This window comes from Madurella fahalii (genome assembly GCF_045866475.1).
Source record: "Madurella fahalii IFM 68171 DNA, scaffold_2, whole genome shotgun sequence".
Classification (NCBI taxonomy): Eukaryota; Fungi; Ascomycota; class Sordariomycetes; order Sordariales; genus Madurella; species Madurella fahalii.
In genome coordinates, this window is record NW_027263972.1 from 9047148 (window position 1) to 9070495 (window position 23348).

General features: G+C 55.0%; 8 protein-coding genes and 1 non-coding gene across 9 annotated transcripts; 4 read left to right on the forward strand and 5 right to left on the reverse strand.

Annotated features, from left to right (window-relative positions):
• Positions 1 to 747: 747 nt before the first annotated feature.
• MFIFM68171_05460 (uncharacterized protein) lies at positions 748 to 3104 on the forward strand (the record flags this gene model as incomplete). The annotated part of the gene is made up of 9 exons (XM_071060880.1): positions 748 to 981; positions 1046 to 1163; positions 1241 to 1395; positions 1456 to 1751; positions 1989 to 2026; positions 2081 to 2269; positions 2332 to 2497; positions 2561 to 2755; positions 2846 to 3104. The coding sequence occupies 9 exons, from the start codon at positions 748 to 750 to the stop codon at positions 3102 to 3104; spliced, it is 1650 nt and encodes a 549-aa protein (XP_070916981.1).
• Positions 3105 to 6482: 3378 nt separating this feature from the next.
• On the forward strand, positions 6483 to 8507 carry MFIFM68171_05461 (uncharacterized protein; the record flags this gene model as incomplete). The annotated part of the gene is made up of 1 exon (XM_071060881.1): positions 6483 to 8507. One exon carries the CDS (start codon positions 6483 to 6485, stop codon positions 8505 to 8507), a length of 2025 nt encoding a protein of 674 aa, XP_070916982.1.
• A 2967-nt stretch (positions 8508 to 11474) lies between these two features.
• On the forward strand, positions 11475 to 13250 carry MFIFM68171_05462 (uncharacterized protein; the record flags this gene model as incomplete). The annotated part of the gene is made up of 1 exon (XM_071060882.1): positions 11475 to 13250. The coding sequence occupies one exon, from the start codon at positions 11475 to 11477 to the stop codon at positions 13248 to 13250; it is 1776 nt and encodes a 591-aa protein (XP_070916983.1).
• Positions 13251 to 13287: 37 nt separating this feature from the next.
• On the reverse strand, positions 13288 to 13373 carry MFIFM68171_t53. Its single transcript is given in 2 exon segments — positions 13288 to 13323; positions 13337 to 13373. It is a non-coding gene; the product is annotated as a tRNA-Thr (tRNA).
• A 265-nt stretch (positions 13374 to 13638) lies between these two features.
• MFIFM68171_05463 (uncharacterized protein) lies at positions 13639 to 15523 on the reverse strand (the record flags this gene model as incomplete). Its single annotated transcript, XM_071060883.1, has 2 exons — positions 13639 to 14571; positions 14651 to 15523. The coding sequence occupies 2 exons, from the start codon at positions 15521 to 15523 to the stop codon at positions 13639 to 13641; spliced, it is 1806 nt and encodes a 601-aa protein (XP_070916984.1).
• Positions 15524 to 16404: 881 nt separating this feature from the next.
• Positions 16405 to 16875, reverse strand: MFIFM68171_05464 (uncharacterized protein; the record flags this gene model as incomplete). Its single annotated transcript, XM_071060884.1, has 1 exon — positions 16405 to 16875. One exon carries the CDS (start codon positions 16873 to 16875, stop codon positions 16405 to 16407), a length of 471 nt encoding a protein of 156 aa, XP_070916985.1.
• A 396-nt stretch (positions 16876 to 17271) lies between these two features.
• MFIFM68171_05465 (uncharacterized protein) lies at positions 17272 to 18183 on the reverse strand (the record flags this gene model as incomplete). Its single annotated transcript, XM_071060885.1, has 1 exon — positions 17272 to 18183. One exon carries the CDS (start codon positions 18181 to 18183, stop codon positions 17272 to 17274), a length of 912 nt encoding a protein of 303 aa, XP_070916986.1.
• A 611-nt stretch (positions 18184 to 18794) lies between these two features.
• On the forward strand, positions 18795 to 20676 carry MFIFM68171_05466 (uncharacterized protein; the record flags this gene model as incomplete). Its single annotated transcript, XM_071060886.1, has 3 exons — positions 18795 to 18999; positions 19164 to 19302; positions 19377 to 20676. 3 exons carry the CDS (start codon positions 18795 to 18797, stop codon positions 20674 to 20676), a joined length of 1644 nt encoding a protein of 547 aa, XP_070916987.1.
• Positions 20677 to 20869: 193 nt separating this feature from the next.
• Positions 20870 to 21781, reverse strand: MFIFM68171_05467 (uncharacterized protein; the record flags this gene model as incomplete). Its single annotated transcript, XM_071060887.1, has 1 exon — positions 20870 to 21781. The coding sequence occupies one exon, from the start codon at positions 21779 to 21781 to the stop codon at positions 20870 to 20872; it is 912 nt and encodes a 303-aa protein (XP_070916988.1).
• Positions 21782 to 23348: the final 1567 nt, after the last annotated feature.

A 23348-nucleotide genomic window follows, 5' to 3' on the forward strand; every position in this document is an offset into this window, starting at 1 on the left:
AGCTGGTGGTTGTTGCACGTGTACAAACACGTGATTTATTATCCCCACCCATAATTCTCGTGCGGGACAATCATTGGCTTCTTTTGTCTGGGTTGGGGCAGTGGGAATGTGCTTCGAAAGACGCTCTTTTGTTTATGCATACTCCTCTCTCTATCTCTCTCTGCTTTTCTTTCCGTTTATTTTTCCTTTTTTCTTTTCTTTTTTTCCCATTTCATGTCTTCAGGCAGCGGATGGTACCCTTCTTGGCAACTGGCGCCCTGAGGTCCCGTCCCGTCGTAATCATTCCGTCCCCGCTGCATCTTAGCCGAGAGCTGGTCCAATGACCGGATTCCAGTTAACGAGATCATTTAACCCAACCCGAGATTGATGTATAGCAATGCTCGGCCCTGACTATACTCTACGCTGAGAAACAGACAGGAAGCATCATCTTTCTAGAAGAACCCGAGAAGAATGTCATCAGACATCCAACCAAATCATCGAGGGTTTACACATCATGTCAGACTGACATTCTTCCAGGTTTGTACGAGCTGCTTCTTCTACCTCCATAGGATTCAGCACAATCCGATCCTGAAGATACGGTTACAGTTACACCCTGTTAAATATAGTGCTCCATCTGATGGCTGGGCTGCCCAGTAAAACCCCGGGTCAACCTCAGCTCCTCTCTCCTCCGGGAACTCCTCTCTTTCATTATTCTCCAAGGCGGGTGCGATACACCTTTTCCACAGGCAACGCCCCAGGATCCGGAAGATGATGCGCTTTCCTCTCGCTCCTTTCCTCTTGGTTCTATTCTCGGCCCGCATTCAGGCTCTAGTATGGCCCGCGCTGCCCGTGGCCCCGCCGGTGATTGCTGCCGTGTCTGAGGGGCCCAACGGCGGCAACAGCACCTTCCAGCAGCTCATTGACCACTCTAACCCCGACTTGGGTACATTCTCGCAACGATATTGGTGGAATACCACATTCTGGGAAGGGCCCGGCTCTCCTGTAAGTCGTTATCAAGCCACAGCCATGCTTTTTTATGATGCAAATTATTGATTCTCGGCCAAAGGTGGTCATATTCAACCCTGGTGAGGTTCCTGCGGAGTACTACTCGGGGTTCCTCACGAACCGCACCATCTCGGGACTGTATGCACAGGCACTAGGGGCAGCGATTATTCTCATCGAGCGTATGTCAACCTATGACATGAGGCAAACTGCACGCCATTGGCCGAAGCTTTCTAACATGGACAAACCCGTTTTTCAGACCGATACTGGGGAAATTCGTCGCCCTTCGATGTCTTGGACACTCAAAACTTGACATACTTAACACTTGAGAATGCCGTAGCCGACATGGTGCATTTTGCAAGAAATGTTAGGCTCCCGTTTGATACAAGCGGTGCTACAAATGCCCCCAAGGCCGTGAGTACATCACCTTGTTTGTGCTGGCGGGTTTGATTATGGCTAATGCGAAACGACTAGCCTTGGATCAATGTCGGTGGAAGTTACAGCGGCGCGCTCGCCGCCTGGATTGACAAGCTGTCGCCCGGCACCTTCTGGGCTCATCATGCGAGTAGCGGGCCTGTTCAAGCCATCCGAGACTTCTGGGCATATTTCCAGCCGATCCAGGAAGGCATGCCCAAGAATTGCAGGGACAACATGACATCGATTGCCAAGCACATAGACCAGGTTCTGGGGCGGCAAGATGAAACCGAAATACTCGAGCTGAAGACGATGTTTGGCCTGGAGCAGCTCGAACACGTCGATGACTTTGCTTCGTACGTGGTGCTGCTCTCTTTTAGTCAGCGCCTTTTATACGAGCCTGTCGTCGTTATTGCACTAGCCGTTATCATTACGCTCATCCTTCCCTTTCCTTTTCCTAATTTGCTACTTTTCTGCTGTTCTGCATCACATGCCCCTATCGTGCAGTATTGGGTGACGAACGCCCCTAGCCCCAAACCCCAAGGTCCAATATACAATCACTGATGCGCACAACGCTAACATCACCGCGACAGTGCTGTTGGATTCCCGGTTACAGAGTGGCAGAACATTCGTACGTATTGTAGACCTTTATCTTACATCATCCCAAACTGACAATTCAAAACAGAACTATCCACCAACTTTTCCACATTTTTCCAAATGTGTGACACCGTCCAGGGCACGAGGCCAGTCGAAATCGAAGATCCCGACGCCGACACGGCCACACCAAACGTCACTTTCAATAGCGCTACGGCAGGCGTGGAAAAGGCGCTCGCCAATTATGCCTCATGGTTCAAGAATGAGTATCTAGTCGGCAGTGCGTCCCGGTAACCCCTTCTGTCAAGTGATGCGCGAATGACACTGGTTTTTTCCTAACAGCTTGCAATAACTACGGCTATAACGACTGGAGCGACCCTCACTCGGTCGAATGCTACGATTCGTACAACGAAACTAGCCCGCTATACAGAGACTACTCGGTTGGCAACGTCTGGAACCGACAATGGTTTTGGATGCTCTGCAATCAGCCCTTCCTTTACTGGCAGACGTGAGTCAGCTCCCGAACCATTCCGGTTGGGCTTTGGGGGGGAGAGAGCTGACAAGCGAGAAGCGGCGCGCCTCCAAAGGTACCTTCGATCGTTTCGCGCTACGTCACTCCCGAGTACATGGAGAGGCAATGTCACCTGCTCTTCCCGCCCCAAGGGAACGCCACATTCGGCGCTGCGGCGGGCAAGACGGTGGGGATGCTCAACGAGCTGACCGACGGGTGGTTCGTCAACACGACGCGACTGATCTGGTTGAACGGGTGAGTGTCTGCCCTTTACAACCCTAACCCAAGTTACGGCAGCGGGAGGATGTTGATGTTGGCGTACTTGATTACTCACTTACCAAACAGTGAGTTCGACCCCTGGCGGTCAGCCTCCGTGTCGAGCATTTTCCGGCCAGGCGGGCCGCAACAGAGCACCCGCGAAGCCCCGGTATACTTGATCCGCGGTGCCCGCCATTGTAACGATCTTGGTACTGCGAATGGGGAGGCCGATGAAGAGGTGCGCAGGGCACAGTTGCGGGCGATTGCGCAGATGGTGGAGTGGGTGGTTGAGTTTTACGACCTGAAGGAGAGGGGTGAAATAGGGGAGGACGGGTGGAAGGTGTGAGGAGGCAGGGCGATGAGCTGAAAATCGCAAAGAAGGCCGCGGAAACAATAAGGACAACAATGATGCAGTCGATGGAAACTACGAGGAAGACTGGCCGGGGAGATATCAATGAAGACGACGGAGCAGAGAAAGACAAGAGGAAGGGGGAGGACGAGAAGGGTGGGCAACCGCCCCGCGCCGCGGCGAGGGGGGTTATTGCCACCAACAGAGAGGGAACCTAGGAAATGCTACAGATGTGACACGACGCGCAATAGATGCATCCTGTTGGTGTCGTTGGTAAGTGGCTCGAGGTTATTCTAGGAGTCTCCCTGGGATACTGTATATAGTACCGCGGACCCTGGAAGCAGATCATACGAGGATGAAGAAATAAACTGGAATAGTATCTTTAGCAATTAGAGCCTGATGCTTGTAAGTCTTCGGGTTTCTATCGTGTGGTCTCCTCCTAAAATGCTCGTTAATGGCAAGTGACAAGAGATCTCGTTGTTCGGTGTCGGTCACAGCGCGCCGCACACGGGCCGGAGGCTCGGATACCAATCACGAGGAAGATCTCACGCTCATGGGATCAAGCCGCGAAACTGGCGGCGTAGAAACCCAAAATAAGTGTCAAGTTGGCGGGCGAGCCACTGTTTTAGCGGGAAAAAGTGCTGACGTGGAATTGTCAGAATAGAGTAAGCAGCTTGTTGAAACCTGTTGGCGAACTTTTGCTTGATAACAGGTTATGTTTATGGCTTTTTTGGGAGTTATATGGTGCCGAGGCTCTGGTAGGCACATGCGAGAGATAGGGGCAGGGTAGGTACCTTAACTGCACATGGAGACACGGCTCGCTGGCTCTGATAGTCCAATGCACCCACTCGGTATATTTGGGATTTGGATCTGCACAACAGAACTTTTGCATCCAGCCTCGTAGGGCAAGGCATCTGACTTGACACGCGATTGGTCCAACCCTGAATTATTGTTAGACAGGAGTGTCATTGGAATATTTTCCGATGCCGATCATGATTCTCATATGGTAGGGAGTCCCGGACCGCGGTGCGGTGGACGGCCAATTAGCCCGGCAAACAATACTAAGTACAGTACTAGCTACCGGATCGGCCGAATTCAAACGGTTGTTGGAGAAGCCATACCTGTGCCCGCGAAGGCATCAATGGGAAACTAGCAGCACTTTTTTGCTTTCTAAATTTGTGTAGGCGGTAGTGATAGATAAACTCTGATATCGGGCTGCATTCGCGATACGGCTGCATCCGCGGTCTTGGTACTGAGCCGCCTTCTTGCGGGCTCGTTCCCTTGCAGCCCGCTACGAGAATCCAGTCAGGCTAGGCGGTTGAGGAGATGCTTAAGCCAACGGTGCCAAGAATGATTATCGGGAAGTTTTGTTCCCAGAACCAACCGCCGATGGGTGCAGACGGGACCTAATCCAAAGTGGTAGAGATTGTGGTTAAGCTCACAGCGGTGAGATTAAGGCAGCTTGGCTAAAGAAAGCGAAAATTGGGAGCTTATCTGGGATGGTCTCTAGACATACCTGTACTTACTGCACCATGGTGGCTATTATCGGCCGGCAACGTTATGTGGGCTCGTGGCTGTGAAATGATGAAGCGAGACGCTGGGGCCAATGACGGGGCGGATAACAGATGCGGACAACTGACAGTACCTGGTTGACGAGTCCGAATCCCGCTCGTCGTGGGTTGCAGTGCATGCCGCGATGAGGAAACAAATTCGGCGTTTGGAAACGCCCAACGAGGCAACTTCGGGAGCTGCACAGGCCAAGACGGGGAAGGAGAGCCGTGATCAAGGGTGCCTTACTGCTTCGTGCGCCCGCCGGGTCCCAATAAACTCGCTGCATCCGAGACCCGATCGCATGCCATGGCATGGCAAAGCACCTATGCAGCTGTTTCCATTGCCCAGGGCGCGGCGAGGGTTTGTCGAACGAACAAGCCACCCGGCATGGGAAGAGCCGAGTGTCCGGGAACGGATTTTGTTGACGTTGATTGCGTCCGACAGGCCAGGCCAGGAGAGCTGGCCAGGGTTGTTTGGCGGGCGTGTATTTTTGGCGCTTGTGAGCGCTAAATTGTGGGGGCCCCAGGTATTTTGCCCCGCGTCAGCACTTTGCCCACATTTCGACTTCCAAGAATAACCTTTTTTCCAGCCAGTCAAACCGAGACTACTTTCTTGTTGCAAGTCCCAATTCGCACAGCGCTGTCTGGAAACGTCGTTGTCCTCGCTATCGACCTCCGAGGCTTCCAGCTCCGGGAGGCCCCACCGACGCGGGTTCCACGCCCGCCGTTATTTGAATCCATGCCCCAATGCCTGGGCCAATCCAGGGCAACCATGCAAAACACTCAGCTCCGCCTGGCAGTCCAGCTCGCTCTTCTATCGGCCAATCAATCCGCCCCACCGAGGGCTCGGTGCAACCGGGCCTTTCGGAGGCCGGTGGCTGGGCAACACCTTCTCGTGATCCGGACGGCATCCCCTGTTCAGTGGCCTCTCGCTCCTTGCTCTGTAGATTGTTGGGAGGGTGAAGGGTTGGTAAGCTTCGCCGATCCGCGAGCTTAACATTCATTCACTCCGATCGTCACCCCTGCAAGCCAAAGCAACCATGGGTAGATCTCTCCCAACCGTCCCGCGCGGGCCCACAATTTACCGGTGCTACGCTGCCGGCCGCCAAAACCAACCCCTGTCATTGTTTCGAGCCGTGTCTGCAAATATCGTGCATAGCAGCGTAGAGAGTAGTCACTTCAGCCTCTTGATATTGCTCCATGTATACAAAATGTACGCCAGCGCCTGCGGTTACTGGCCAGCCCCTGCATATGTGGTTTCTAGGGCCACGCCCCATGCTCGGCGCAGTCGATCCAGATAGCCGAGACGGTATCGATTGTTCCCCGGTATGAGTGTCACCCGTCAACCGCATCGAACCCACCTCTATTTACGGAAAACCCCGTCTATAGACGACTTCCGGACGTATCGCAAGAGCTCCGTGGCTTACAAACAAGTGACTACTCGGATGTCTCTCAGACTTTTGTGCTTGGCATAGTACTACTATGACCATCTCCATGTCACTTCTCCCATCTGATATTGGCTGTTTCTATTCCAAGCCACTGTAGCATCATAACACCATGACGCCACCGGCTGGTTCAAGAAGGGACATGATGCAGCATGGAATTCTTGCCATGCCATCCAGTGCGGCTGGATATAAGTATCAAGCTCCTCCTCTGTCTCATGAGGGCATCCTGATACATCACCCCCAGACCCAGCAGTGATTGCCATCACGAACTCTCACCCTCAGGGCTAACACCTCCAGTTCGCTTTAATCTGTTCCGTAACCGGTCTTCCAACCGAGGTTAGGTAGAGAGCTAAATCTCTCCACAAGCTTCTCAGCCCAAGATGGCGCCCTTGTCCAGGAGCCTTACACACCCCTTACGACCCACACCCCATCCTCAGGCTCGAACAACCGTTGCCCTACCGACTGCACATATGCAATGCTGCGAGTTTCCGTCAAGCAGACAACAGGAAGTTGTTGTGCCTTCTCCCACCCCGCCTCCCCCATTTGAAGACGACGAATATCCGACAGGCTGCGAGTCAGAGTATTCAGAATCAGAAGATAACAGTGACGGATGTAGCACACGGCCCATCAGAGCGAGCTTCCGGGCGAGTTTCTTGGGCGTCCGCACTAGCACTATCCGCCCGCCGCGTGACGAAGAAGAAGCGGGAGCATCCGCCAACTCATCTTCAGAAACCCTCGCCGTGGATGAGACCGAGGTGCCAAAGGATATCAAGCCGCGGATACTACTTCCGGAAGCGGATCCATTTGAGAGCCACGGCCTCGACAGCTCACCTTTGCCTCCCAAGAAGGGATCTCGTCTGTACCGATATCTGCGATGGAATTTTGGCTCGGTCTACCGCCGCATTTTCTGTCTCGCTTTTCTCGGAAACATCGCTGCTTTGGCATATCTGGTGGCGCGGCACGCAACATCGGGAGAGCGGTTCACATATCAACAAGCCAGCATCGCCGTCACGGCCAATATTCTTGCCTCGCTGCTCGTGCGCAACGAGCATGTCGTCAACGCACTCTTTTGGGTGTTTGGCACGTGGACTAAAAGCCTGCCTCTGGGGATCCGCACGTTGGTGGCCAAGGTGTATTCGTACGGCGGCATTCACAGCGGCGGCGCCGTTGCCGCAACCTTTTGGTACATTGCCTACCTCATCCTCTTGACCCTCGAGTTCCAGTCCAGTGGCGACCTTACAGTCATCCGCAGCTACATCTACTTCTGCAGCTACTTCATCCTCTTCCTCCTCGTGTCGATGCTCATCTCGGCGCACCCCCACCTGCGGCGCGTCATGCACAACTGGTTCGAGGGAATCCACCGCGCCATGGGCTGGCTCGCCGTGTTGCTGTTCTGGGCACAGGTGATGCTCCTGACCGCCGAGGCCACTCAGGCCACCGGTAGTAACACGCCGTTTGGCAAAGCCTTGCTGGTGTCGCCAAACTTTTGGATGCTCGTCGTCATCACTCTCCTCGTCGTCTACCCCTGGACGCGCCTCCGCCTGCGCAATGTGTACGCCGAGGTGCTCTCGGAGCACTGCGTCAAGCTCAACTTCGATTTCCGCAACGTGCACTACGGCCAGGCCATCCGCCTCACCGACGCGCCGCTCAAGGAAACCCACGCTTTCGGCGTGATCCCCTTCCCGGCCGCGCCAGCAACCCCGCCGGCACCGCCGCCGATGACGCACTGCCCGGGATGCGTGTGCACGGCCAACCCCGAGAAGACTAATGTTACCGCCGACGGCAACGACGACAGCGTCTCGCTCTCCGATCTCAAAGCCCACGCCCGCGCATCTTCCCCGACAGCGGGCACAACCACCACCGCGGCCGGCGCCCTCTCGCACGCCGGCGAGCGCGGCTTCTCCGTCATCGTCTCCAATGCGGGCGACTGGACGCGCAAGATCATCCAGCAGCCGCCCAAGCAGATCTACACGCGCGGCATCCCGCAGTTCGGCGTGTTCCGCGTGGCGGGCATGTTCACGCCGTGCGTGGTGGTGGCGACGGGGTCGGGGATCGCGCCGTGCCTGAGCCTGTTCGTGCAGCGGCCGGACCACCCGGTGCGCATCGTATGGTCGGCCAAGGAGCCGCTCAAGACGTACGGCCGCGCCGTCGTGGAGCTCGTGTACCGCACCGACCCGGACGCGGTCGTCATCGACACCAGCAAGGGCGGCCCCAGGACCCGGCGGCCCGACCTGGTGGGCATCGCGTACCGTGTGCGCGAGCAGGGCAGGGTCGTCGTCCCCGGCGGCGCCCCCAAGAAGGCCGAGGCCGTCGTCATCATCTCGAACCAGAAGGTCACCAAGAAGGTGGTTTACGGGCTGGAGAGCCGGGGGGTCCCGGCTTACGGCGCCATTTTTGACTCTTAATCTCTATTCCTGTATTCTACGATTTATTTACGATTTCATTTTTAGAGGCTCTACCTTTTGGCTGGGGATGGATTCATGGGCCGGGCGGCGGGTAGCGTTGGCACTTGTTAGAAGGCTGGACGGGAGGCTTTGATTTTGGTTAACGTATTGATGATATCCTAGAGGCAAAACGGCCTGCGCTTGTTTTCGCTCTCCCTTTCTTGGTAAATATTTACATACAAATTGGAACTTCAATTGTCGAAAGAGGCGGTTCAGGAGTTGACTTCGGTGGTCCGGTGGATGCTGCACCGAACAGATTTGCTCGAGTCCAATGGTTGTCTACCTGACCATTAGGTGTCGATCTTCTCGTATGACGTGTTATCCTCCCGGATGATGTATCAATCGCGACTGTACCTGCCTCGTACCTTACAAGGTGGGTGATACAAAGACTTACGGCTGCAACCCTGTGCATTGCATCTGGGAATTAGCGCCGATCAATTTACGACCCCTAATTAGATCTGGGCTTTGGTTACCCTTCCCCTGTGCAGTCTAAGATAAGTCTAGAAATCGGCTCCATGCAATATCATTTTCGATGCCGCTGGGGAAGAATCGCACTCATCAAGGTAATAACGAGGTATAAAACGCGCGTGATGGCTCGGTCGGCTGCCGGGTAAACGCCACCCACCTAATTTTGGTACCGTATGTGGGCTGCTCGGGCGGTTAGGCCAACTAGACGGGGGTCTAGCCGCGGTGGCATTGCTCGGGACGGGAGCAACCGGGAGGCGCAGAGCAGACGGAGGGGCGGGCCATGCTCCCAAACTTGGCCCATCAGCTCGCATTGCTGCATGCGGGATACACAGCACTGCAGGGCCCGAGGTGGGCAGGCCACGGCAGGAGGTGAATGACGCAACTTGAAATTCCTGGAATCCAACTTAGGACTGAAACCGGCGAAGCGGTCAGCATGCGCGCTGTAAGGGGATTCACAATAGACGCAACATCTTAACGACGGGAGACATGCCGGACCTGGTTGATTGCGAGGTAGCATGCTACGCTATGTATTTTTGATTCCGGATTTGTTTGCTAATGGCTGCCGTTCGTGTTACCGCATCCCAATGGCTCGCTCTGACGAGGCAGTACGGCGTTCATTGGGCGTCTAATCAATTATTCAACCGAAGGATTAAGATCTGCGAAGACCTGGGACATGGCGTAAAAATCCCTGAAACATAGCCATCTGCATTGAGAGAACTATGATAAAGTACCGGTAATTACCTGCATCGCTGGTTCACTCATCGCGAGTAACAAGAGTTGATAATTCTGATTAGCACGACCGATACGTAAATGTACACAAGAGAGGCCCCGATGTACTGTACAAGGTACATTCCTCGTTGTCCCGTTAAGGGATTATGATCGAACGACCATGCATTGATCTCGTGGATCGCATGCAGTACTACCTTAGCAACCTGGTACGCGTCCGCCCACAGACACAATAGAATCATCGCACTACTGCGCCGGATGACATTGACGGATAGGTATAACTATCAGAACCCTACTTACGTGCTAACGTCTCCTAGAAACAATCATAGGCAAACACCCAGCCAGTCCGTGAGTTACTCAGAAGCTCAGGTACGCAACTTATTGCAAGGGACTACTTACCTTAGGAGTGACGTCCATATGAAGGGCAAACAAGTGATCTTTAACCGTACCTAACTTCAAGAAGTTTGCAGCAAGGTAGCCCAAAGAACCAATCAGTCTCCCCCCAAATCACCTGGAGTTTCCATCCGCTCTTCAAATAAGGACGCCGCCCCGGTACACCCGGGGCAAGTTACCTTAGATAAATCTGAATACAGCCTGCTGACGATGTTAAGCTAGTAAGTATCGAGACTCTATCTCAAGGATAGGGAAGTGATTAAATAATTGTTAAGATAAACTCGGGACTTTCCAAACTGGTCTGATTGTGTTGAAGGAATGAAACGACAGCCAGACGTGGGCGACAGACAACAAGGTTTTAAATCTTCTCGCGCTCACCCAAAGTCCTCAACAATCCATCTCGTCACACAACGGTGTGTGGAGGTTGGATCAGCGGCAAGGTATATCATGAAATCGAACATAAACGAAAAAGGGGCAACAAAAATGCTTAATGCAACTTTAGTTAATTAAATCACAACACACTTCTTCCCTGGATATCCGTTAGTCATATTCCACAGCGTTATCCACTTAAAGTCGACCTATCTAGCAAAGAATGGGAGGGGAAGGAGGGAGTGCAGGGTTAAACAATGAAAATAACGAGTCATGGCCGAAGTAACAGCAAAAAAAGCCATCGGTGCAGAAGTTCCCTGGGGTTAAGCGGGTCAACTACCTGTTTGAACATATTCGCACCCGCTCTACATCCACAACAAAATGGGAAACAGCGAACATGTACTGTACAAGCTGTCAAAGTGACTAACTTACGCTCTACCTGTATACCAGCTACCATAGCCAAATGGAGGAAATGCCGCATGCCCCTCGTGTGTGTGGTACGCCGCCTGTATGGGTGGGTAGCAGTTCTACGGTTCACTGTCTGGGTTTGTGGAACGCAGGGGAGCTTACGAGCTAGAAACAAGCTTCTCTCTCTCGCTTCACGATGATATTTCAGTTTTAAGTTATTTCCCTGTTCCTTGGACACCATCAGCTGCAAAACTTGTGTGCGTAGGCGATGCCGTGGCATTGGTTGCTGCATGCTCATGTACCCAAACCCCCTTCTTTGTACAGAGCTAACGCACGCAGTCGTCCCCGTAGCCCAGATCCCGAAAACGGAACTGTCGCCATACGCCTCTTTATCAACTTTTATGCTCAAAGGTTGAAAGATAACCTGAAGCCTTGAAAGATGAAAACAGCATCGGGTCGGTTCAGAATACATCAGAGACTGCTCTGCCATCAGCCCAGGCTCTCCAAGTTACAATCCAGCGTCACATCCCAACTTGTTGCCAGGTTGAGTCGATTGCGATCAACATGCCTCCGACCAACTCACCGAGCTTCCAAAATTATACGATTTTGGTACATCCTTTGAACAATCCTGAGATCCTTAAGAGGCAAAAACTCTATCTAGACAAGAACCACGCACCATCCCTGTATCTGCGCAAGCGCTCCGATGGCTTCATCTTTATCAAGGAGTTGAAGCAGACCGATAGCGTATTTGTTGGTCTTTTTGCAACTGCTGATGATCCCCACGAGCTCGTCGTCATCAAAAAGCTGTGGGGATTAATAACCTACAAGCAGGCAACCAGCACCAGACAGGCCATGGCGCCAGAAATCGAGCTCTGTTCACTCGCTGACGTTCTTGTCAAGCGCCGGCTCCCTTTAGGCTACACCATGCCGCCCTTCGTCCAGCTGCATGCATTCCAAGTGCACAACGAAGGATCCCAACAAGCGAAGTATAAGGATTTCGATGCCACGCTCTTCTACAAGTATTACAACGGCGGAACACTTCTCAACCTCATCGAGAGGCACAAGAAGGCTGGCAGACGGGTGCCTGAAGGCTTCATCTGGCACGTCATTGCCCAGGTCGGCCGCGCCTTATCACATCTGCATACAGGTACCTGGCCGTCGCCCGTATACAACGTGATGCACAAGGACGAAATTGGCGTGAAGCCCGACAAAAAGGTCAACAAGTCGGAGACGCTCTCCGGCTGGAAGCCCATCGTCCACATGGACGGCCACGCCGATAACATTTGGCTACACTATCCGAGCGACGAAGAAAAGGCGAAAGATCCACCGCTCGAGGGGTTCACCGACTCCCTGCCCCAAGTCGTGCTCGGCGATTTTGGCCTCGCATTCGAAGCCCACAACGACCCTGCGGACTGGCTCTTTCAAGAGCAAAAGCCCGGTCTCCCGGAACCCGAGACGCTCAAGGACAAGGCCGACTTTGGCGTCAACCTGAAGCACCTTATCGGTGCCGCTAGCCCAGACGTCAACTGGGATAAGTTGCATGCCACCTACTACCGCCAGAACGAGACAGAAGACGATTGGCAGGCTTTGGAAGTGGAGAAGATGCATTACAGCTACAACCTTGGAGCCTGTGTTGAGAAGTTGGAAACCCTAATCAGAATGCGCGAGAGCGGAGACTGGTGGTACGCCTTGGACGCGACAAACGAACGCCACTGGGAACGCTTTGCCACCAACGACTTTGTGTACGGCACCATGATCTCCTGGGCCGACGTATTCGTTTCCAGCTACATTGGCAGCAACGATGAGGAGTCGGTCCGCTGGACGCAGCCGTCACTCACCTGCATGCCCTACCAGTGCCGCACCAAAAAGCCCAGCCCCTACTTCCGCAGGACTTGGACTTCTGTTGATCGCCGCCTAAACGTAAAGTCCAAGATACTCTTTGGGAAGGGTTGGGCACCGGGCAGCGTCGAGATCTGCAAGGCAACGATCGTGGGTGGGACTGTCGAACGGGAGTTGGACCCAGTCCCGTACACGCCCGACCCTAGCGAGGCGCCGGAAAAGCCTCAGCCACCAGTCACGAAACCCCAGCCATCCGAACCGCATGTAGAGCACGGCATTGACTCCCTTCCCGACTACTCGGACTTTGAGTCGCCCTCTCCCGGCGACCAACTAGCCGCCCGGCGGGCAGCTGTACAGCCTTCTCCAGGAGAAGAGGAGACGCCGTCTCCATTGCCGAGCCCACCTTTGAGTCCGTTTCAGATCCAGAGAATGGCGGACCGTCGCATGCGTGAACAGCGATGCCGCGAGAAGTGGTTGATGGAAGGGGATGAGACCAGGTAAAAAAAGGGCGTGAGTGTAAGATAATCAGAAAAAGATATGCCTACTACAGGAATCGAACCTGTGATCTTTGCATGTCGTCGAGGTGATACAAGTGCAACGCATTAGCCACTATGCTAAGCAGGCTTGCCCGTTTTGAGTTATTTTTAGAAGGGAAGCTTGCGGCCTATGTCCCGTTTTCGGAAGACGAAGCCTCCATGTCCAAGTGACAAATTCGTCCCATCTGTTCAGCGAGGAAGCATTTTTTGGCACTTGATTACGTTGAGTAGAACTGTTGCTATAGAGGAAAGTACATCCTTAGAGCATCAGGAACTAAAGCAGCATTCTACCTCATAATTACAAGCCGCTATTCGTGAGGTAACTTCAAGGGCTTCGGATTACGGAACGATGTTCAGTCACGGAGCTCCCCCGAGTCGTGCACCACTACACCCCCAACCACCGTCAAAACACTCCTCAACCGCTTCAACCTTTCCTCATCGACCGAAAAATAATCATCGCTCAACACGGCAACGTCCCCCAGCCTTCCCACTTCCAACACGCCCATCAAACTCTCATCCGGACCCCCCAAAAACCAGGTATTGTCCCTGGTAAACATTTCCAACACTTTTTGCCTCGATATCGTCTGGCCGGGGTTGATAGGCTCGCCTCTCGCATTCTTGCCGGTCACGGCGTAATAAGCATGGGGCCAGGGGCTCAGCGGGGCGATGTTCGCCCCGTCCGGACCGAACCCGGCCGGAATCCCGCTCTCCACAATCGTCTTGAACGGCGGTCCGGCCGGGTTGGTCTCGTTCCCGGCCGCGGCACCGGACAGGTACAGCCACCCGGACAGGTTGACGCCTCCCCCGAGGGCCTTCAGGCGGGCGAGGTACTCGGCCGTGATGCGCGGCACGTGGGCGACCACCCAGCGCAGGTCCCGGATCCCGCCCCGCACCGCCGCGTCCACGCGCTCGAAGCCCTCGATCTGCGTCTGGAAGTCGGTGGCGCTCAGGGAGTGCACCTCCAGCCTCCACCGTGCCGCGGCGATCCGCGCGGCGGCGGCCTCAAAGACCGGTCCGCCGGCGTAGTCTGCCAAGGCGACGGCAAACTCGCCGATGCCCCCAGTGCGAACCATAGCGTTGCCGAAGAAGGGGTAGGTGTGTTGGAGACGGGCGGTGACGCCGGGCACGGCGGTGCTGTCGTCGTCGTGGAGGTAGTTGATCCGGAGGCGGATTAGGCCGCGGTTGGAGTTGTACAGCGAGAGGAATGGCAGGTGCATGGCGAAGAGATCCTCGCTGGCGGCGCCGTCCGCCGGGGTGTGCGTGGCCGAAAAGGCGCCTTGGTCGAGCTGCCCAGTGGGTGTAATGTCAGGGTGGGAACCCGAAAGATTCTGAAAGGGAGTGGAGTTGAAACTCCCCCGAACTTACGTGAGTTGTGACGCCGACGGACGCCGCGTAGGCCATGGCATCCCCGGCGCTACGCACACGGTCCTCGAAGGTGAGCTGCTGCCGCAGGGCTAGCAAAGCCTTGCCGTTTTCCAGCCCGGCGGTGATGGACCCGTTGGCAGCCACTGAGACGGACATGTTGCCCGCAAGGGACTCAAAGAAGGCTTTTCCACGAGTGTTGGTGGTGGCAGGGCCGGAGAAACTGGTTGATATGAAAACCGGGTGGTCTGGAGCCGCGTCGTCAAGCTCGGCCAATGTGGGGAGTCGTGCCTCCTCGAATTGATTGGGAGAAAATCCGCCAATTGTTGTGATGAAGGCCCCCGAAGGCACCCCTGATACCCGCTGGCGGTACGTATCCAACACCTCGTCGATGGTGAACGCATTCTCCAGGCTCGTGTGGTAGCCCGGCCGGTTGCCAAGTAAGACGATGTGATTGTGGCAGTCGATTAGGCCGGGGACGGTAATCCGCTGTCTAAGGTTGATCTTGCGAGGCCGGTCGGACCCAAAAGACGTCTGCCTTTCAGCTTCTCCGACACTATCTCCTACATAGACGACCCAGCCGTCCTTGATGCCGAGTACGCTCACCACTCTATTGCGTGTGTCCATGGTGTGAATTCGGCCGTTGTGGAGGATGAGCGAACCGCGAAGCGTGCCATCGTGATACGAGTTGGGGATTCCGTTGCGAACAAGGAGGTCATTGGCGTAGATCGTGCCGTTGCTATCATGGCCAACGATGCCCTCCGCACTGTCCGTATGGATGCTCCAAATCTCAGAGACGAGCGTGAGCCAGATGAAGCAGTGCACGAGGAGTCTGTGGACGGCAGAACTCCGTAGAATTTGGGACGCTGGCGACATTGTCACCCTATCCAACGACTACAGCAAAGTGCCTTAATTGCGTGGTTTTGATCGTGCATACAACAGCGGTGGAATAAAAGATACTAGATCCCCTTGGACCCTATGGACTTTAGCAACAACGGCAGTTTCACACCTTCCTAGATAACTACCTGCCAAACCATTAAGTGTGCTAAGGGTCGGACGAGTAAGGAGTCTGATTGGTCATTTGCTGACCGGCAGCCAGAGAATAGGCGAATCGGCATTACTAAGGCCTTCCGTGTCCTGTCGCAAGCAGGTACATATATTGGTTGCAGTGCATGAGGGGTAATTCGGCTATCAGGCGGGATAACACGGCATGGTCCTCTTCCCTGGTGAAATGGCGCAGAAACACACATCTACACCCACATACCCACCAAAAACAAGGGGGAGGGCAAAGACGGCCAAATGCCCGACAGACAAGATAGACAAGACAGGCTAGGCGACACCACCACAAATCGGGTCCCTGCAGCCTAAACAAGGTCAAAACAACATGTGCAGATAGAGCTCCCTCTGATCAGAGGGAGATCGCTTTGCACGCAAAGAAAGCTTGTCAATTGAGCCTGCAACAAGTGTGAAGAGTGTGCTGAAATTGATTGTTCTGTCTAAGGAGCAATGGCCAGGACGGCCCTACTTATGGTGCGAAAGAAAAATGGGCCCACGGCAAGTTCCAGCCCCCGGGGCACCATTCTAGCAATTGTGTCCCTCTGATCAGAGGGACCCTCCTGGGGACTGTTTTCCCCAACTCACTGGCCATTAGATCGGGTATAGTTTCTACGTGACTACGCTGACCGGTAGCTTACTACAGTAGCCCAGGCATCCCTAACCTACGAGCTCAGGGACTGCAGAGAAAGTTCCCTTGGCGCTTAACTGTGAGTCTCCGCCGCCTTCGATGCCGCGTCATTTCGCCCCGTATTTCCGTCCGGCCAGGTGTATGCAAACGGCATCAAGTCCTTTGCCTTCGCAACCACCTCGTTACCGTTTCCACCTAGATAAATCACATTGATATCGGGATTATAGTCGAGCAGCACCTGTCTGCACCGTCCGCATGGGTTGACGATGAACTTGACATTACCCGGCCTCCGGGCGACAGCAACAATGGTTGCAATCTCAGAGGCCAGAACGCCGCCCGCTGCGGCAGTCCCTAGAACCGCGAGTTCGGCACAGGGTCCGCCGGTGAAGTGGTAAACGTTGAAAGCGACAAATGTTTCGCCATATTTGCTGCGCACTGCGGCGGCAACTGTGTGGTTGTCATTCGTGTCTGGGATGGGCTTGAACGCCTCGGCAGCGAGTCTAACGAGCTCTTGGTCAACTGTCAAAGTTTCCGCCTCCGTCATTGTTGGTCTAATAGCGTGCATTAAGCGGTTAGTTTTTCTATATGTTGAAAAACTTGATAGTACGAGTTTTGAGAAGCGACACGATACCTTTTCTAGAACAGGTGTGCAACGAACTTGGGATGAGGGTGAATTTTGTTGAAATCCCCTGGAAGCGTCCAAGTTCGGCGTCTTAAGGTACTCGAGGTATTCTTCCGCTTGTTTATAAACATGCTCTACAAAGTTTGAATGGCTCTGCTAACGGGAGGAGTTCGGTGTGACTCATTTTATGATAAGCAGTTCATTGGTCGATAGCATGCCTCTCAATGCACAACAACTTGAATCTCAAGCTGGAATCACCATGTTAACCACTAAATCCGATCCCGACCTTTGACCCCTGACGACATTAACCCTGCCGAATCAAATCACTGCCCCTGCCGTTCCTCCCAGCATCACGCCCCCCAGAAGCGGCGCCATCAACGGGATGCCCAAGCCTCCACCAAACCCCCTCCCGCACGGCCGCATGTACACTCCACTCGGCCGATCCCATCTGCCGCCCGCAAACTTGCCGCACCCGTACCCGCCGTAACCGAATCCATACACGTCCCCTTCCGGTCTCAGGTATCTCCCTGGCGGGCCCGGCCTTCTCCCGTCCGAACCGTCGTACATGACCTCGGTCAGGTAGGGATTCAGCTTCCTCACCCCCGTCACGCCGGGGAACGTATGGCCCGGCGGCTCGAGATATAAGTGCACGCGGTTCTCGTCGCGCCCGATAAGCTGGGGCCGGCCGGAACTCATGGCCTCGAGCATCCCGCGGCGGAGGATGCGATGCTGCCGGTACAGCTCCCTCTCAACATGAGCGCGGCGCGCGCGGTCTGCAGCGCGCTCCTCGTGGGTTGTCCCCGTTAGAGCGTCTTTTAGTTTGCGGCCGAGTTTGACCGACTTTTTCTCATGAGCGGAAGGCCCTTCAGTGGCCGAGTCGTCGTCTGTGGATTCCGCGGCGAGGTCAGCCGCGCTGGGTCGGCGCTGGAAGAGGCCTGATTGCGAGGCACTGATCTGCTCGCGTTCAGACGATGGGAGAGATTTGAGGAAGACCTCGTCGTCATAGGGGTGATGCCAGATGGAGCGGGGCGGGGAGGAATTGGTGTCGACGAAGAATTGGTGTTGGGTTTCGGGGTCGAACTCGCGTACCCAGCCCCGAGGGAGAGGCCGTAGCTCGTCTTCCATGCTGCGCCGTGCGTGAAGCGGGATGCCGTTGCGGGCCTGCTGTGGAAGTGAGTGGTCGCCAATGGCTTCCTCATACGAAGGTGGCGGCTCCCCTGGTGCCGCCATGTTTGCTGATGGGCAAAAGCACTGGTCGGTACTCGAGAGCTCCTTTATAGGATTTTGAACAAGGTATGTGGGTTTAACTAGTACCAATGGTGAGTGACCCGAGGCTAGGTTGTTTTGTCTATGAATCCGGATTCATTTGTGTTTAAGGGGGCAACCACATATCCGGCGGCACGCATGTTGGCCGGAACGTCGATCTCATAGGGCACGTCATAACGATGTCAGTGGTGGAAGGTTGCATCATCCCCACTGAGCAGCCGTACCCATATGATAGTGGAATGCGCGGTTGGTTTGCAGCCCAGGAGCAGACACTTTCTGATTTATTTACCGCAATGCTACTGACATTCAAGTATCTAGTCGCTGTCATGCACCCAGCGTATGCGAAGATTGCTGAAGCGAATCTCGATGACTCTTGGCGCTTACATCTCAATTCCAGCCCCCGAGATTCTGAGTGTCAGATTGGGAGGATGCCTTTGTTGGTTCCAGTGTCGGTTAGACTGAGGAGAACCTCTTGGCAACAACGAAATTTCAGTCAATTGTTGTCGTGTTCCTCAGCTAAACTGTGCTGAGGTTTTCATTCGCGCTTCTGCCTTCCACAACGGCGCCTGCGAATCATGGACTCAGCCACGACGATCTTTCGCCCAGACCCCACATGCTTTGCATCGTCAAACCTGTGGCTCGACATTCGCCCGGGAGGTTACGGGTGTAACACGTACTACCCGCCATTCTCTCCCCAACCGACCGAGATCGTCACGCCTCTCTCTTGTCCCTATCCGCGATTAGGTCCGAAGACCTTCAGCAACACAAACAGGGATGACCGTATGTGCAATCAGGACTACTTATCATCCTCTACGAACGGTCTCAGAAGTTAAGCTGAGAGAAAAAGAAATGCCCCCCGAGACTGAGCCTCTGTGCCCGGCACCTCTTGTGGACGCCAGAAATTAAGGGGAAGATGAAACTGATAATATTGGACCATTGATTAGACTTGTGTTACCAGTATAATGGATTCACCACTGGTGGTACTGCATACAGCGATTGCCCCGAGGGCATGACGGCCGCCGCTACCGTGACGACCCCATGGCTTGATGACATTATCATTGTTGGGACAACCTGCTGCCCGACGTGAGTAACATTGCACAACCCCTAGGTACCTGGTGATAGCTGACCACCGTACGTTTTGCTACGATTGAGTACAGTGCCTACGACTTTGCAGCCCCAGGCAACACGATCCCGACCCCGATCCCCAGCGTCATCGGCAGTTCGACATACCCCGTGATTTTGTCTACCGTGAATATGTGCAAAGCCACTTCCATCAAGGATTTCTCCGATCAGACGGTGACTTTGACAGTATCGACCTCTCCAACGCTCTCCACAACCGAGGTGGCATGGGACTACGACATCGGTTTCATCGTAGCGGAACCAGCCGGGGTTTACAAGTACCTCTACCCAGACCGTGACGCTGGCACAACCTCAACATGCTTCGGGCACCTTTGTCCAGACGACGCCAACCCATTCAAGGCCCGCCCGACGCCAGCCCCGACCGGCACTTATATCCCCCCTCCGTCAGCAGCAGTCACCCAATTCACCCCCTCCCCATCCTGTCTCTCGGAATCCAATTTCTGGCTCGTTTCCGCAAGTTGCTACCTCGATAACGAGCCCCGCAGCCCCCCCTGGTTACAATGCACCTACACGCTGGCCGGCGACCCAGATGTCTCCCACACCGCATGCTACCCGGAAGTCTATGGCCGGCCTACCGTCGTCAGCGGGACACCGTTCCATTACTCTGCCTGCCCGGCAGGCTACACAGTCGCGCACTCGCACTTTTACAAGCCCTTCGACCTGCCGAGCTACGCTAGCTCAAAGACGCAGACGTTCGAGGTCGAGGCATCCGCCTACACATGCTGTCCCTCGGCCTTCGGGGACATTGACTTCACCTACACGATGCTCCACCCAACCAGTAAAACGGTGCATGGGGGTGCCACGCACACGGTGAATGTGTACCCCCTGCCGTGGTGCGTCGCGTCACGCGTCTCCCAGCTGGGAGGGGTGACGGTGACGATGTCGCTGTACAGCGACGCCCGGGTGTGGGATAGGAAGAGACAAGGCCATCGATACGGGACCACGGAAGCCATGTGGGATGTAGCGGGGGATACGCTGTTTGCCCACGGACCGCAGCTCTCGTGGACCGTGTTCCACGGGACGCACACTTGCTTTGAGAGCTGCGATGACTATTTCAGGTATTCGTACCATAACACCGATCCCAACTACGTGCCGCCGACCACCACCATGTCGACCGTGGACCCCAGGCAGACGCACGTAGAAGGGAGCGGGGGTGGAGCGTTGCAGATCGGTACTGGGAGCTTGAATTCGACATCGTCATCTTCGGCCGGAGCGGCGGCAGCGATCGTTGGAGGCGACAGGAAGGTTGGGCTATCGGCAGTGGTGGTCGTTGTCGTCGTGACGGTTGTGCGTGTCGCTGTCGGGGAGTTTGTGTGAGGGCTCCAAAGGCGAATTTTAATCAAGAGGATTCTTGACGACGACCTGGGGAGTCGTAATTGCTCTAACTGAAGCATCAGGCGAAGTGAGGTTGAGTGATTGCTTTCGAGGGGTATGGATGAGTGGCGTAGCAGACTGCGGAAGCTAAAATGAAGCCCAAGCGCTCTTGTCTGCCCTAAACTTAGCTCGATTGTCACACAATGCTATCAAAATCCGAATCACTATAGTATCCTGAGTAATACATCCTCTCCCGTTCCCGTTCGCGTTCGCGTTCCCGCTCTCGCTGGCGTTCGCGTTCTCGTTCCCTCTCTCTCTCCCTCTCCCTCTCTAACTCCCTAGCCAACTCTCTCGCCCTTTCCCGCGCCCTGTCCCTCTCCCTCTCGATCTCCCGCAGCCTTTCCCGTTCCCTCTCCGTATCCCTCCGGTTCGCATCCCTCTCAATGTCCCACAGCCTCGCGCGGTCCCTGTCCCTCATCCGCTCTCTCAGCTCCCGCCTCGCCGCCGAATCCGCCGTCGACACCGGGATATACCGCACGCCGTCCCACTCCGTGGCCGGCCTGTCGCGCGCACGCGCCGGAGCGGGGCCGACGGCGAAGAACTCGCACTCGGCGCAGAAGCCGTCGACGTTGATACGCTGCCTGGTACAGCAGCCGTCGCAGATGCCTACTATTAACGTCGTCCGGCGGAACTCCCCATCCGAGGGCGGATCATCCGACGGATCGCCTAGGGTGGGGACGGGCCGGCGGGCGGGGCCGGGGGATGGGCTCCGGGCGCGGAGAGGGCGTGGTATGCGTCTACCGCTGGCGCCGCCGCCGCCGCCCCCCGCTGGGCCACGTACTGGGAGGAGGCCAGTACCTGGCGGGTCGCGCCCTGTGCCCGGTTGCTGGATGTGCAGGTGGCAGTTAAGGACCACCCTGATGGGCTGGTCGCCGGTGAAATCTTCTAGGACTTGAGGGATGGCGCCGCGGGGAGCAACGATTTCGTCCCTTGATGTGCGGTCCGAGGCGCGGTGACGGGGGAAGAAGCGTGGGTTCGGGTTGCGGACGTAAGCGCGCGGATTCGGCCCGCGGATATGGTCTGTGAATTCGTCGCCGTAGCGGGCCATTGCAGCCTGCTATCCTCGATTTCGGCCAGTTTGTTCGGAGACGGGCCTTACGTTGATGTGGGCAACACCCAGCAATTGAACCTCGGGAGTCTGCGGAAGAACTCCACGTCACTGCCTGGGTAGCCCAAGAGGTGGAAGAGAAGGCGGTCTGGATTGAGTTGCAATCAGCCCGGGAAAAATTGGGAAGCGGGAAAAAAAAAAAAAAAAAAAAAAAAAAAAAATTGTTGAAGACGAAGGCAGAAGGGATGGTAAACACGTGTGAACGTCCTAAACACAGCCCTGCGGGGCATCGCCGAATCGCCGTCTCAGTCTCACGGAACACAACTGCACCCTTCTCTTACCCAGCCTCAGTTGGCGTATTTGGTTGGCACAAAAGTCGGGCGAGGGCGTCGAGATGCAGGCGGGAGCTCCAGGTTACTGCACTAATCAGGGTCAAGGCAGGGAGCAAGATAGGCCAGCGCCGAGCCACCATGCAGCAGTCAGCAGTGGGAACCTGCGAGTTCGCGGAATCACACCCGACTATATGCGTGTCCGAAGCGAGGGTGGAGAGGCGTCGTAACATTCGACCCTGGTCTTCGTCGGACAATCGCGCGACGTCCAAATAAAATCCCTTTGAAAACGGTAAAACGAATGTCGGAATCGAGAGTGAATTGTACGCCTACCCGTTTGCTAATTATCGCGTGCGCTTTAATTAATCGAACTCAGTTAAGCATGGTAATTACCTAGTCTCGTAGGTTTCGCATGCGCTGTTCTCCACCTTCGGCGACGCTGTCATTCAGGTAATTATCGGGCACGCCATGGTGAAACTCGGCTTTGCACCTTGTCCTGATCAATGGGAAGGGAAGTTGAAACCATGCAAGTACTCGCCCAAGGCCTCTCAGTCAAAGCAGTACCTCGGCGCCGACTTTGGCCCCTCTCCCTTTCTTTTTCCTTCTCCTTTTCAACCACGCCACTGAAACTTTGCTGAGAATGTCGAGGGAGTGTTAAGTGGTTGCTGAAAGTGGCACACCGGCCGGGGTTATCCAGCATCCGGAAGAGAGACGAAACCAAGAGCGGCGCCCCTAGTTGGAGGCAAGCCGGAGTGCCTCAAGGAGCATGGATGTTTGTGGTTTCCTTGTTGGAATGGTGCCAGACCTAATGGGCTCCTGTTCAATACATCCTATTGACCCGCGGTATAATCAATCGAAGCCAACATGGTGGAGGTGGAATGCGAAGTGTGGCCGCTCAAGGGGTGGTTAGCCATGCAGTGAGGCCACTCGATAAGGCCAAGGTACCTTAGGTATTCGTACATCGCCAACTCAGAGCCGTTCTACACTGAACTGCGGGTGTTATGACGTTAACATGACGTGAATGGCTACCGAGCGATTGCGTTGCTCCTTATCGCTGTCGTAACAGCGTGAGCTGTTTGGGTACTAATTAGGTGGAGAGCTTCACGACTTCAACAACAGAATCGTAGAGGAAGTTTTACTGGGTATCATTATTGGTTGGACCGCTCGGCATTAGAGAGGATACCAAATGAAGAGGTCACAATCAGGGTATTGAGTTTTCTGAACCTAAGATGAATGAC